This window comes from Opisthocomus hoazin, chromosome 3 (genome assembly GCF_030867145.1).
Source record: "Opisthocomus hoazin isolate bOpiHoa1 chromosome 3, bOpiHoa1.hap1, whole genome shotgun sequence".
NCBI lineage: Eukaryota > Metazoa > Chordata > Aves > Opisthocomiformes > Opisthocomidae > Opisthocomus > Opisthocomus hoazin.
The window spans coordinates 71,537,816-71,551,262 of NC_134416.1; the positions used below are offsets into that span (position 1 = coordinate 71,537,816).

General features: G+C 36.9%; 1 protein-coding gene across 2 annotated transcripts in view; it reads right to left on the minus strand.

The window, feature by feature from the left end:
• The window catches only part of CTNNAL1 (catenin alpha like 1), a 59,691-nt gene that overhangs the window by 14,454 nt on the left and 31,790 nt on the right, over window positions 1-13,447 (minus strand). For both annotated transcript variants that reach the window (XM_075416657.1, XM_075416658.1), the window contains exons 5-11: window positions 12,492-12,581; window positions 12,012-12,182; window positions 10,782-10,982; window positions 7,866-7,952; window positions 3,969-4,127; window positions 2,145-2,237; window positions 1,685-1,835 (exon numbers count right to left, since the gene is read on the minus strand). In XM_075416657.1, coding sequence (XP_075272772.1) covers window positions 1,685-1,835; window positions 2,145-2,237; window positions 3,969-4,127; window positions 7,866-7,952; window positions 10,782-10,982; window positions 12,012-12,182; window positions 12,492-12,581 — 952 coding nt within the window. The remainder of the gene's footprint in view (window positions 1-1,684; window positions 1,836-2,144; window positions 2,238-3,968; window positions 4,128-7,865; window positions 7,953-10,781; window positions 10,983-12,011; window positions 12,183-12,491; window positions 12,582-13,447) is intronic.

The following is a 13,447-nucleotide window of genomic DNA, read 5'->3' on the forward strand; positions in this document are numbered from 1 at the left end:
ATATGTATACACGCAACATATATAAAAATACATAAAAAGGTTATCACTCAACTCTGCTAGACCATTGCATGAATATGAAAAAAACCAGATAACTGCATAATCAGCCTTGCAATTCCCAAATTTATAGTAACACATTAATATAAGAGTAATACCATATTTTAAGTTGCATTATATAAAATTTAACACTGTGTTTAAAGAAAGTCAGTATGCCCTTGGCTCCCAAAACAAACAAAAACCCCACTGAAAGTTAAAAGGCCCATAAACAGGATCTCTTGACTGCCGCACATCTTTATATGGCATTCCAGACCAAGGTGGAAGAACACGTAGGACAGCAATCATGTATTTCTCAAACGCTTCAAATTCCCAATAACCTGTGCTACACAAAATTATTGTGAACCCACTCAGAACTTCAATGTAAGTTTTCCGTTTACAAGTCTTCAGGTTCAGACACACGTTCGTCTAGCAACCATCAGCAATAGTTTCAGATATTACTGCTTTGTGGTTGGTTGTTTCCTGTCCTCACAGCAAAGCTGGCAGAAAAGAACTGCTTACACAAAAACCTGACCAAGTACAGAAAGTTAAACGGACAAAATAAATTCTAAAAATGAAAAAAGGTCTCACATTAATCGTAAGATGAAGCATTGTATCATTGATAAAGTGTCATCTAACCTGAATAAGGATTTACTTTTTCTGTATCTTAGATACAAAACCCAAAGTCCCTGTATTTAACTAAATCTAAACTTTTAAACCTGAGTGTTTTTCTTAAAAATACAAGACATTCAGTATTATTACACATTACATTCTATCTGTATGCAATTATACCTTAAAGAATGAAGGAAACACATAGCCACAAGAAGTATGACAGGCTACACTAAAGACATAATTTGAAAAAAATTAAGGTAGATAAAAATGAAAAACAAAATGGCTTCTATTTTTAAGGTAAATTACCCTACGCTAAAAGTAAAAACAGATTTTTTTTTTTTGTCTTAAGATTCCAAGGTTTTCTTTTACATGTTGTACAAATACCAATAAACTTACCAACCAGAGAAAATATGAGAGGATTGTGCAGAGTCGTCAGAGATTCCATCCAGGAGAAAGGACAGCAGTTTAAAAATCAAATAACTACATTCACTACATTATGAAGTGAATACGAGGCAAGCTGACAGTACAGAATATATATATATATATATATTTTCCAGAAATATAGGAAATTAATTAAAAATGTTACACAATTCAAGTTATATCTTGATTGTCATGAATCAGTATGTCCTACACAATCCAAAACGTGGGATGAAAGCCCCACACCCCTAATATTTGAACACCACTGGCAAAGAGCTGTGTCAAGTACTTTTGTGTCCTTTTAACAGTTCCATTTGATTTTGCTGGAAATAATCACAGTGCAGAAAGTTAAACATACCTAATTTTACACAAATCAGGCCTTTAAATTTTTGGTTGTTTTTCTTTGAAAAAAACTAATAAGCACCCTAATTTGACCTCTATACAAAAGCCCATGGCCCAATGACAATATTTGTGTATTGCCACCCAGATTCCACATTGCCATACAGGACATGGGGACTGTTTATTGTGCTCTTAAGAAAACAGTATTTCCGAAATCACACTTAAAATTCTTAAGACTACATGTTTTGAAAACTACACTTTTTCTATTTGTACATAGCATACTTACCTCTTCTTCCTTCAAACACATCGTTGATTTCTCTTAACAACATAGACATGTCACTCAGTTGAGATTCCCAGGCCTCACAGAACACCTCAAGATTTTCTTTCGCAATCTTGCTAGATGGATGTAATGCCAGTGTTTCTGCAGCAGAAATTATCTGGACAGAGAACAACGTATTTACCATTGGAAGTCCTAGTAATTAGTGTTGCACATGAATTCACAAATGCCTTTACAGGCGAAATACAAAATTAAGCTGCTACTATTGTGTCTTTGTAGTATATTCATCTGACATTTGCAGGACTGATGATTTCCCTTGTGCATTCCTTTAGCTACGGCCAAACATTCAAGTGTAACTCTTTCTTACAACTGCTTTGAATAGCTCAAAATTAGGTCTCCAAAAAATTCATACAAGTAATTTTTATTTATTTATGTCCAGTAGAAGTGGCTAGATAAAAGCTAAACATACCTGTGGGCCAGTGACCTGAAAGGTATCTTCTGCATGTACGCAAGTAATCTCGAGGGGCTCAGTTCCAGAAACATGCCTCAACAAGCGGCACATCTAAATTTTTTTTATAAATATATATATAAAAAAAGAACAGTAAGAAAAATATGCTTTCATTAGTAGTGAGAAAAGGTGCATATGCACAAACAGACACAAGGTTACTGATACTCCTTTTGGAAACATATTGGGGACCACATAGTTGGGTGTTTCTCAAGGAGCATTTACAACAAAAACAGGGCTAAATCCTGACTTGGAATGTGCAGAAAATTACCAAGAGAAAGACAAGTCTTAATAAATACATAATACAACGAGGATTTCACATATGTATGACTGAATAAACCTGAAACTAATCAGACACCTACGGAACTTTGAGAAACTGTAGCATAAATGACTTCACCAAAACAGGCTTACTCAGCAATTAGCAACCATGTGGAAAATTTAGGCTTTTGTCATCAGGGGATCAAATAATCTTCGAGCAAATCAGCGTCAAATCAATTTAGGGAAGAAATACTGTTTCCTTTTACAGTAAGCAAAAATGTAGGCTTTTTTTTTTTTTTTTTTAAATAAGATTAAGAGTGAACTTTGGCCTGAGAACGAACATCAAAGTTTTCGGATCAAAAGGAGAATTTAAGACATAGACAGCACATATGAAACTAATTGCACTGTCCATCATCAGAAATGCTATCAGGACTCACATACAATATTTAACCTCACCACTATGCCTGACGGAAAAAAAAAAAAATAATCAGTGTCTCACCGGAACATGAATTAGCCACAGAAAAAGTGGGCATTAAAGCCGAAATTAAAAAACCACAGCATTGATTTGCCAGTCCCGGAAGTTCAAGGGTGTTGCTTCTGCATATTCATACTTCAGGGATGAATGCTCAAGCCTCATACGATATCAGAATTTTTTAGAAATTAAATGAGTATTACATGCCATGCAAATATAGCTTCTGTCATCACCATGTTCCAGACCAAAATGATGTATCTTTGTATGCCTCCTACTGGTAGAGTTACTTCTGCTCCATCTTAAGACCACAGTATGTGACAGAATTTGTGGAAGTGAAGCAAAACCACGTATGCACACACTCTTGAATAATTCAAATTATTAAAAAAAAGAAATCTGTCTGTCAGAGGGGAGAGCAACAAGGTGCACGTGCTAGACACCCTCTCTACAGGCACTCCTAAGAGCCATGATTGCTCAGCAGTCTTGGAAGTCCTATTTGTTCACATATGCGTGAATACTACCACATGAAACCACGAATGCATTAGTACATGAAACACACACTGCTTTTCACGCAGGAGAAAAAGCTTTTCAGTGGCCCTCTTCACTGACAAAAACTACTCAAGATCTTCCAAACAGTCAAGTTCACTGCATCAAGAAACTTAACCTTACATTCCCAACATCTTAAAACGTGTCTTTGCATTTGGCTGTTGCTGGATGCCTACTGCTGGAAAGAAAAAGTCTATCATCTCTACTTGGATATAGAAACTTAGTTTTTAATTAATTGTTATCTGTATGGGGCTAAAATGAGTCATACAAAAAGGCTGAATCTAGATCCAGGAGAACTGGTATGACTGTACACCCTTTCTACAACAACTCTATGCCACAGTGATACCTCTGGCGCGGACCATACCAAGAACAATACAAAATTCAACAGTATACTAGGAATATAAAATAAAAATTACAAAAAAAACAGACCAAAGCCTTCTTAAAGAACAGAGTAAGACAAACGCAGCCACTTCTTTTCGCAGTGCCTTACAAAGCGAAAGCAGCCGTGAACCTACCTCAACAAGTTGTTCTTTCTGCTCCGATAGCTTGCAGGTATATTCTGCTACAGCTTCAAGATTTCCTTCTACTCCTGTGATTTTTAATGCTTTGAGAACCATATGATCTGTATGGTATTTTAGCAGATCTGCTGCCAGAGATGTTGCTGCACTGTGGACCTTGAGTAGCAGTAGCAGAAGGAGAGATAAACATTGGAAGAAGAAAGAAAAAAAAAAAGCATCCAGTACCAAGTCAAATAACTTTAACAGACAGATTGATTTTTCCAAGAAGCAAAAAATTTACTGCCCTGAAAGCTCACGTACAGCCCACATATTATCTGGGGCTTTAATTCTTCAATTACTCTTCACAGCTAAAATCCACTGCACTCCAAAAAAAAAACAAACCCACAACCAAATATGAAGAGAAACAAAAGAGCAGCTGGGTAAAATGAGAACACGAAGTTGTCACACTGCTGCTTTCTGATGATGTTACAGCTGGGAGAAAAACAGGTGCATGAATTTTTGGGGCACTGAGTTCAGCATAAGCACAGCACAATGACCACTTCTCACAAAGAAAACATATTAACAGAATCAGACTGAAGCCACACAGCACCTGAGTTTATAATGTATCAGAAATTAAGTTCCTATGAATAAACTGTATTCTCAGTGATGCAAAGAAAAGTCTCAATATACCAGCCTGTGATACAGCCTTGAAAAAATAAAAAGCATCTTTTCTGCAAGGAAACTGAAGCCAGAGATGGGTCTTGGAGAGGTCTCAAACACTCTCCCCACACTCCCAACAAGCAAGGAGAAGCTTCCCCTGAAAACATATCCCTAAACCCAGGCACACTTTCCAACCCATGGATCTGCTGAAATTGTGCTGTGCAGGACTCTGCTTGCCAACAGCTACCAGCAACAGCTGCTGCTAGTTCTAGTGACTAGTCACAGGAGGTTTACCTACACACTGTAATTGGCCCCATTTTAAAAACATAGGTAAAACCAAAATAACCTATTTTAGAAAGAGCATAGCATTCTTACATGCTGTTTTCCTTAGGCTCATAAGACTGTTATGAGTCTTTTAATGCTATGCTCACTTTGCTGGACTGCACTGAATACACAACAAACTTCGCTGTCCAAGAAAAAAGTTAGTTTTCAAGCTCTCATAAATGCAATGAGCTTGAAGTTGTGACACTAGTGGGCCTTGACTCTGTAGGGAAGAGCATGTTTACTAGAATGGTATGTATTTTTTATTCCACTGGACTCTACCTATTTCGCCCTCCCCTCTTTCCCTGGCAGCACTTCTTGTGCAGTCCAGAATTAAGAGGGTTTTGGGGGTTGTTTGCTTTGTTTTTTGGTGGGTTGGTTTTTTTTTGGGGAGTGGGGGTGGGTGTTTTTTTAAATTTTGTTTTTAATTTCATTCAAGAAACCTGAATTGTTGCCTCAAAACCTGCTGCCACTGTTTTTTAGAGAAAGGAAAAAAAAAGCCCTGAAAACCTGTTATAAACTATTTACATAGTGTTGCTTGCATGCCATTAAAAATTGGCATAAATCACTAATCTCAGAAATGAAGTTAGCTGTGAATAAAGGATATCTGCAGGGCTTGTAATGTTAAGAGTAGGAACTGGCAATTCTCATTTATATATAGCCTACAGAGAGATTACCTTTTCATCCGAGATTCTTTTCATCCGGATCTAAAAGAGAAATTTACTTCTACTTAATGCTGTCTCTGATCATTAGCAGGAAAATAATCTCAAGGAAGGAACATACCTCTTGTTTCTTGCATAAAATGAAGAGATGGGAAACAGCTACTTTTAACAAGACTGTCTTGTGTTCTCAGCCACCCAGGCTCCCAAAAACATTTTAATTAGAGTCACAATACTTCATTTCACCAATAGAAAGCCTGGTTACTGACTGATACACTACACCACCACAAATCAGACTGACAGGACAGTCCTTCTCAGTCATGTACATGGCTACTCTGGGATCAAGCCAACAGCTACATGGAGAACAAGGAAAATGACATAATACTCTGAATTTTCCACTAATAAGTAGCATGAATCCTGTGCATTTTAGAAAAGCTCTTACTAAGCAAGCTTTCATACTCTACAGGTCACCAAAGCAAGTCATACAGAACTTAGCATCTGTTAAATCCACACCCACTCAATTTGCTCCACAATTTCTACACCAGCATGCTACATTTTTACCTGCATTGCTTTTAACTCTCTTAGCTGGTTTACAGAAGCTAATTTTTTATTAATGTCACCTGACAAAATTCTTTAACTGAAAGTGTGGTAAATGTGTAGTCTTTGTTGCATGCCATTTTCATAAATAGAAACCTGTGAGCAGGACAATATGCAACGATTTACATTTATGGAGCTGCAAGAAAATACAAGATGATAATAATGGTTTCTTCCACATACTATAATCCAGCCACCTTTGGCTTTATGATCTATGCAATTACATAGTTGCATACTAGTTTGACTGGGAACCCTTCCTCCTCATTCAGCACACAGGAACAATGCTACTCAAAAAAGAGGATCTTACAGTTAAAGCAGCTGAATGTCACTCCAGAAAAGCTCTGCTACGGACTTCCTCCATTAACACTGCCTGACAACAGAAGTACAAAGCACTTCACTGCAACTGACAGAGTCAAAGCACTGTTCAAAACTTCAGAATAGCTGCAGGAATTATAATCTGGAAGACGAAAGTCTTATGAGGAGCAGCTGAGGGAACTGGGTTTGTTTAGTCTGGAGAAGAGGAGGCTGAGGGGGCAACTTACTGCACTCTACAGCTACCTGAAAGGAGGTTGTAGCGGGGTGAGTGTTGGTCTTTTTTCCGAAGTAACAAGTGATAGGATGAGAGGAAATGGCCTCAAATTGTGCCAGGGGAGGTTTAGATTGGATATTAGGAAAAATTTCTTCACTGAAAGGGTTGTCAAGCATTGGAACAGGCTGCCCAGGGAAGTGGTGGAGTCACCACCCCTAGAGGTATTTAACAGACATGTAGATGTGGTGCCTAAGGACACGGTTTAGTGGTGGACTTGGAAGTGTTAGGTTTGCAGTTGGACTCAAATGATCTAAAAGTCTTTTACAACCTAAATGATGCTATGATTTTGCCTCTATTAAAAAATAAGCACCGTGATTTTTGAGCACTTGAGGTTTTCCAGTTATAGCAGCTGAGAGCTCAGTTCACCATGCTTTAACATCTTTGCGTTAATCTGTAGCTTAGTATTGAAACCTTCACTGTCCTGAGTCTTCATTTCTCCATTTGTTTAAAGGAACAATAATATAAAGTGGTTGAAAAGGTATCTGAATGCTTTGCATGTATTTTGGAAGCTGCCAGAAACCAGTAATTCTGCATTTGGCTGAAACCTATGGAACAGACAAGGCACTAATGCTATCTGTTAATAGCAGGGGGAAGAACCCTGACCAGTAAGTGCAGTCCATCCCATGTACCAAATGGGGCAGCTATCTCCTACATGTATTTAAGGTGACATCCAGCATGCCTGCATTTCGGAAAAGAATGATTTACAACAAGCACATACACAGCTGCCAACTGTCTAGAAAAATACCCGACTATTTAAAACAGTGATGCATGGACCCAAGAGGAAAGTTTAGCCTTTACATTTAAAGTAATTATTATATACTTAGTACTTCCAAACACCTTTTTTTTTTTTTTTTTTTTTGGTTGTCAGAGTTAGCAAAGAGCCTATGCATCCAACAGATTTCTAGCCAGTTCTAAGTAAGGACACAGAAGATGACTGCATACTAGCTCCCTAATGTAACTCAGATTTAGCTACTCTTGTCTATAAATAGATATTAGCCTTTTTGGGTACAGGATCCTATTTTACAACTTCACATAGAACAAGTAAGAAATTCAAGCTTTTATTCAGATTATGCTTGCTTAAACTAGACTTACCTCTCTTTTAAGTTCATTCATGCACTGGCATGTTTTTAAAATGGCTAATTCCAAGTCTTCCATGAGATCCTTTGTCTTCTGGTTTTGCTATAAGACAAAGAAGGCAACCAACAAAACGTTACACAAAAACCCCAGCAAATCCCACTTTCACATGTGTCATTACTTCAAATTGCTTTAGAAGACAACCTTTCCTTTCTAGATGTGATGTTTTCATTCATATATCCTGTGCATATTTTACTGGAGAAATTCTTTTATAGAAACATTTATCCCCAAATCAAATATAAAAATAATAGTGATCAAGATAATTGACTGCCTCTGTTCAACAGGAATTTCTGAACCTCACTGAGCTCTTTTCAGGAAAAGAGTTTCCTTAAGCTTTACAACTTCCAAAAATGTTCTGTGTAAAAAACCTGAAGTAGAAAAACAGTTTAAGACCCTTTTTTTTTTTCTTAAACCCTTTTAAAATAAAATGGTACCTAAAATGTTATACCAACTGTTCTATATTGAATTACAAAAAGATTACTTAAAACATCCTTATAAGACTGTAGATCATTGTCTAATTTAAACAAGTACAGTAGCTAACAACATTTTCTTGAGGTAACTTCAAGACAGAGGTCCCACTTCTGCAAATCGCACCTATCTATAGAACAACCCCAATGTCAAGAGACATACACCGAGAAAAGAGTTAAGTAGCAGAGATTTTGCATTCTCCTCCTAAATATATTGGAAACAATTATCCTAGGTGGGACCATTAACATGGTAATAGCTGCAAAAGCATTAGTCCCTCAGAGTCTAAATTAACACGAACATACGCACACAAAACGTGTGTAGGTATAGACATGCACACCCTCCACTTTATTTAAAGGGAAAAAAAACCCTAGCCAAGCCAATATGATCATTTTCTCAGGTATTCTTATCTGTTCTAAGTCTCAAAGCTACCTGTCCCTCAAATTTAATGCTTTCCTTAAGTAACTTGTGTAAAAGTGTAACATCACAAAAACTCCTTTAATGCAAGGAGCATAATGTTTTACACTCACTACAGTGTCCTTTTGATTTCTTTTACATATTTATTGTATACATTTTTGCTCCTATAAGCAATTTTTTTTTTTTTTTTTTTTTTTTATAAATGCAAGTGAAGGAATTGTCTAGCCAAAATAAGGTTACAGGAAAACCTACAACAGGACAGTAGCTTGCAATCTTATGAGCTCAAACATATACAGGAAAGACTTCAGAAATTTAAAATTCAGTCGATAGCATTAGATTATTTCTTGTGCTCCAGCTAGTTTTCATGAACGTATAATACTACAAATGAGAGCAGATCAGTAATACCAGTCTAATTTAGACTTGACCTACGCTGCCAGACACTTCTGTTTTAATATACACTCTTCACTGAAGACTCACAGTCACTCTGCTATCTAAAGGGAAATATGGCGAGTGGAAAGAGAAATAATTGGTCACTAAGAGCTTTACACATCCCCCAGTTCATGTATCCCCAAGGCACAATAATATTGTAATTTTTTTTTTTTAAATCAACAATGCCACTTCAATGACAAGAAAATATTCACCCTCCAATGAAGCTATTCAGCTGAAACTAAAAAGCCACTTCAGTGAGCTGATGCTATTTTATCGGCTTACTGAGTCTTCAGTCACAGCTAGGCTGGGTTATTTATTAATGAAATTACTTCATGCATAAGCACCCACGTGCACGCCCAAGTATTTTCACGGATCATATATATGCATAGTCTTGTACTACGCTCTCATTTCTATCACTTGAAATGCAGCATGTAAATTATCTACAGGTGATCAGTTTCCACCAGTAATACAGCTTAGAAATACCTAAGTGTAGTGGTTTTGGCTGGGACAGAATTAATTTTCTTCATAGTATCTGGTACAGTGACAGTGCTGTTTTGGATTTGTGGTAACAACAGTGTTGACAACACAGGGATGTGTTACCTATTGCTGCCTACCAGGCCTAACCACCAACACCAAGCTAAACACAGTTTTAGTTTCTTATAGTTACGGGATTCTATGCAACTAATATTCTATATGTGTCTTTGTAATAGCAACAGTCTGTATTACCAATAAGATTTATATGTTCTTCAAACTGCACTACTGCATTAAGAACACCTGCCTGCAGCATCTGACTCAAAGAGGAGGAAAGGAACAAAAATGCTTTGTTGTAAGTAATACACTCAGTTAAGCAGGTATCCTATACTAGTACATATCTGCCATATTTCAGAGTCAGCATCAGAAACACAAGCTGCATTTTCCACCTCTGCTTTTCCTCCCCCTTTTGCATGTATCTTCTGTCGTGTACAAGGAACAAGATAAGACAAGTGACAAAGGGAGGCTTCAAGTGCTTCTTCTCTAAATAGGAAAAATACCTACTACTTAAATCTTGTTAAAAGGAGAAACAAAAATTCCCCCTAAGTCTTACTGTCTCTTTCCTCTGTCTCCTCTCTCCACAAGATTAAAAAAAACAGTCAATTTTTTAGAATATTTCTCTTTTCGACAGTTTAGTGTGTTCAACATTCTGTTGAAAATAAGAAACAAACTGTGGTCACTGCCATGGGATCCAGACAACTGCAGCCTCTGAACTACTCAGCCAAAAGACCTAACTATTTAAGACAGTATGATAAATACACAGGGCCACAATACTTCCATTGGCCTTCTTGTTTCCACTTACACCAGTAGCCTAATTTGGCCATCAAAGAATCAGTGAAGCACTACCACTGGGGCAGGGGGAGGACGGAAGGTATCAAAGCTGAAGAAGCACAGAACAAACTCCAGCTTCCTTGATCAGCTTACTGTCAGGAACACACACAGTTCTCTCTCCCTAGACCAGCAGAAACACCGCATTAAAAATTTCTTTCCAAAGTAGAGGTGAAAAGATTTACTTTGCTAAAAAGCTCTTACAGCTTGCATCCACACTGAAACCAGCTGCTCTAGTTCCATTTTAGCCTGTTTAGACAGCTCCAGAATGTGTTCTCTGTGCTCGTGACTGGTATAGGCAGAGTCTGTGAAGTCCTCCGTATGTTCCAGGATAACTTCCAGCATTGTTGAAAGGTTCTCTTTTGAGAGAAAATAAAGATTTTCACGAAGGCCCTCCACCTTATTCTGAAAAAGAAGCATATCAGTTCCTTGAGAATTCATGTGGTTATACAGTTGCGATGCAAATGGAGCAAGCAGATGCATTTCACATTTTGTTTTTCTTGTCAGTGCTTTTTTTTTATTATTCATTTATTTTCAAATTAATCCAACAATTTGCTTGTATCCAGACATCCGGTTTAGGGTTTGGGATTTTTTTTTTTAATGTAACAATACCAGTAGCAAATTACTGGCCACTTAACAGAAGTAACAGCAAATACATTACTGTTCTACTGCTGTCAATAAAAAGTTTAAGTTCATTAAGTTTCAGAAATTAATTGTGTATTCAGATTTTTGTTTGATCTTTCCACATCCATATAATCTATTTGGAGTATTTTTCTAAAAATTTAAGTAGCAAATTGGATATTTTGAGGTACTTTGCAAAAGTTTCAACCAAATTCTAAAAGGAGGGGGGGAAACACACAAATAAAAATAATAGTAAAATCAGTGACAGACTCCAAAGATATATGACATGGTGGTTCATTAACCGTTCATAATGGAGTATGAAATTCAGAAAAGCCTTTATCAAGAAAAATAGACTGATCTACAAGATACATTTTCAATTCAGAACATTTTCTCTGAATAACAGTTTGCTCTTAAATGCTTGGATGAATATTTTTGTGTGCAGTTTTAAAAATACTACCAATTACAAAGCAAGAATTCTTCAACAACTGTTTTAATAAAGTTCTGATTGGTATACTTATACTTAAGTTTATTCAACATTCCAGGCATCACCTCAACAAAACATTTGAGTTCTGAATGTATTCTGATTCAGGAGAAGGTAGCAAGTATCAGAAGGTGTGTTTTGGCAATGACAATGAAACTATAATCACCTCTGGTCAGATTCTCTAACATTTTGGGACAGTTATTTAAGTTAACACTGCTGAAAAGATGCAGCTCCACCATTGGGGACTTAAACTTTTTTGTTGTTGTTGTTCAAATTTCTAGTTTTGAGGTAATTTACTAGGCTGTAGAAAACAACACTATTCCTACTCTTACCTTGAATTCTTTGATGCCAGAATATATGCTGATGGGGGCCATTTCATTTTCTCCATTTGGTCTAGAGTCAGTTACAATTTCTATTACTTGTTCCAAAGCTAATCTCATCCGATGAAAAACTCCATCTTTGTTTATACGAGCAGATTCACAGTCTGGATGCCTCAGACAAGTCTTTGTAAAGAAAGCACAGTAACGATTATGAAAGAGTCCGTATGGAGTATAGCGAAATGAATGCTTTCTGCTAAGGCAAGTCTAAAGAACATGTTAGAATATGATAAATTCTTTTTGTTAAATTGATACTGTGTTAAGTAGAATTCATACTGTTACTCCGAATATAGATTTTCCTCAACTCATTCTTTAGTCGTACACCCATCTTTAGCACGAAGTTTAAAGGGGGGCTGAGAAAGAGGAGTCAGCTATCACGCAAGATGCCATACTCTAATTTATCCAAGTCGTGTAAGAGCGTGCATACTCACTCACCTTTGAAGCAGTTAGGAGCATCATGGTGCACTTCTCAAGAACAGCCCTGGATGCTGCCATTCTAGCCTTTTTCTTCTCATCCTTCAAATCCTAAACACCAAAAGAAAAAATGACCCAAATATTACACAGTATCTAAAATGTTCACTGCTTGTGAGACTGGAAAAAGGAAACTCTTGCAGATAGATAAGCTGTGCGAAAGCTCCTTTATGTCAGACAGCTGCTATTTTCAGCCTAACTCATGATCTAGAACTTGCTTTTCAGACAGATTTTAATTTATGCATTTCTTCTTGGCTCTATTTAATTCAGATTTCAAAGAAGGAAGATCTCAGAGATACAGAGTGTGTTATGTAAACTGTCACTAATGTTGCTATCTTTATCATACAGCATTATTCATAGAACAGAAAAATGAGAGGAAAAAATAGCTAATGAAAAAATATTTTCTGGAATGGGAGGAGGGTAAGACAGAGAACAACAGCTTTTCATTGTACTGCAGTGAAGGAAATATAAAATGAATGTGTCCACTTGAGTGTTATATTTACTATATAGCAGTAATAAAGAAAGTTTTAACAGGCTAAAAAAAGCAATTCCTCTGTAGAAAAGCAGCGAGTACAGGAACTTTCAAGAACTCTCCAGGGACAGGGATATCCCTGCAAAACCAAAATAACCCCCCAGAAAACTTCATCAAAAGGGAAGAAGGTAGTATCCAAATTGGGATGGGAGGGAGCAAGAGCAGCAAGACATTTAACCCTCAACATGTAAGAGGGTCTAACAAGAGAAAGAACTTAAAGCTATGACTAAGATCTCCATGCTAGCAAAGGTAGCCGAGTCCTATCTCAGTGTTAAACAGGCAACTGAATGGGACCAGCTAAAAAGAGAACAGTATACAGGATGGAATTAATCCAAATTTACTTTAGATTAGCAATAAAAAAACCCCAGATAAATCACTGCAGCAGTCC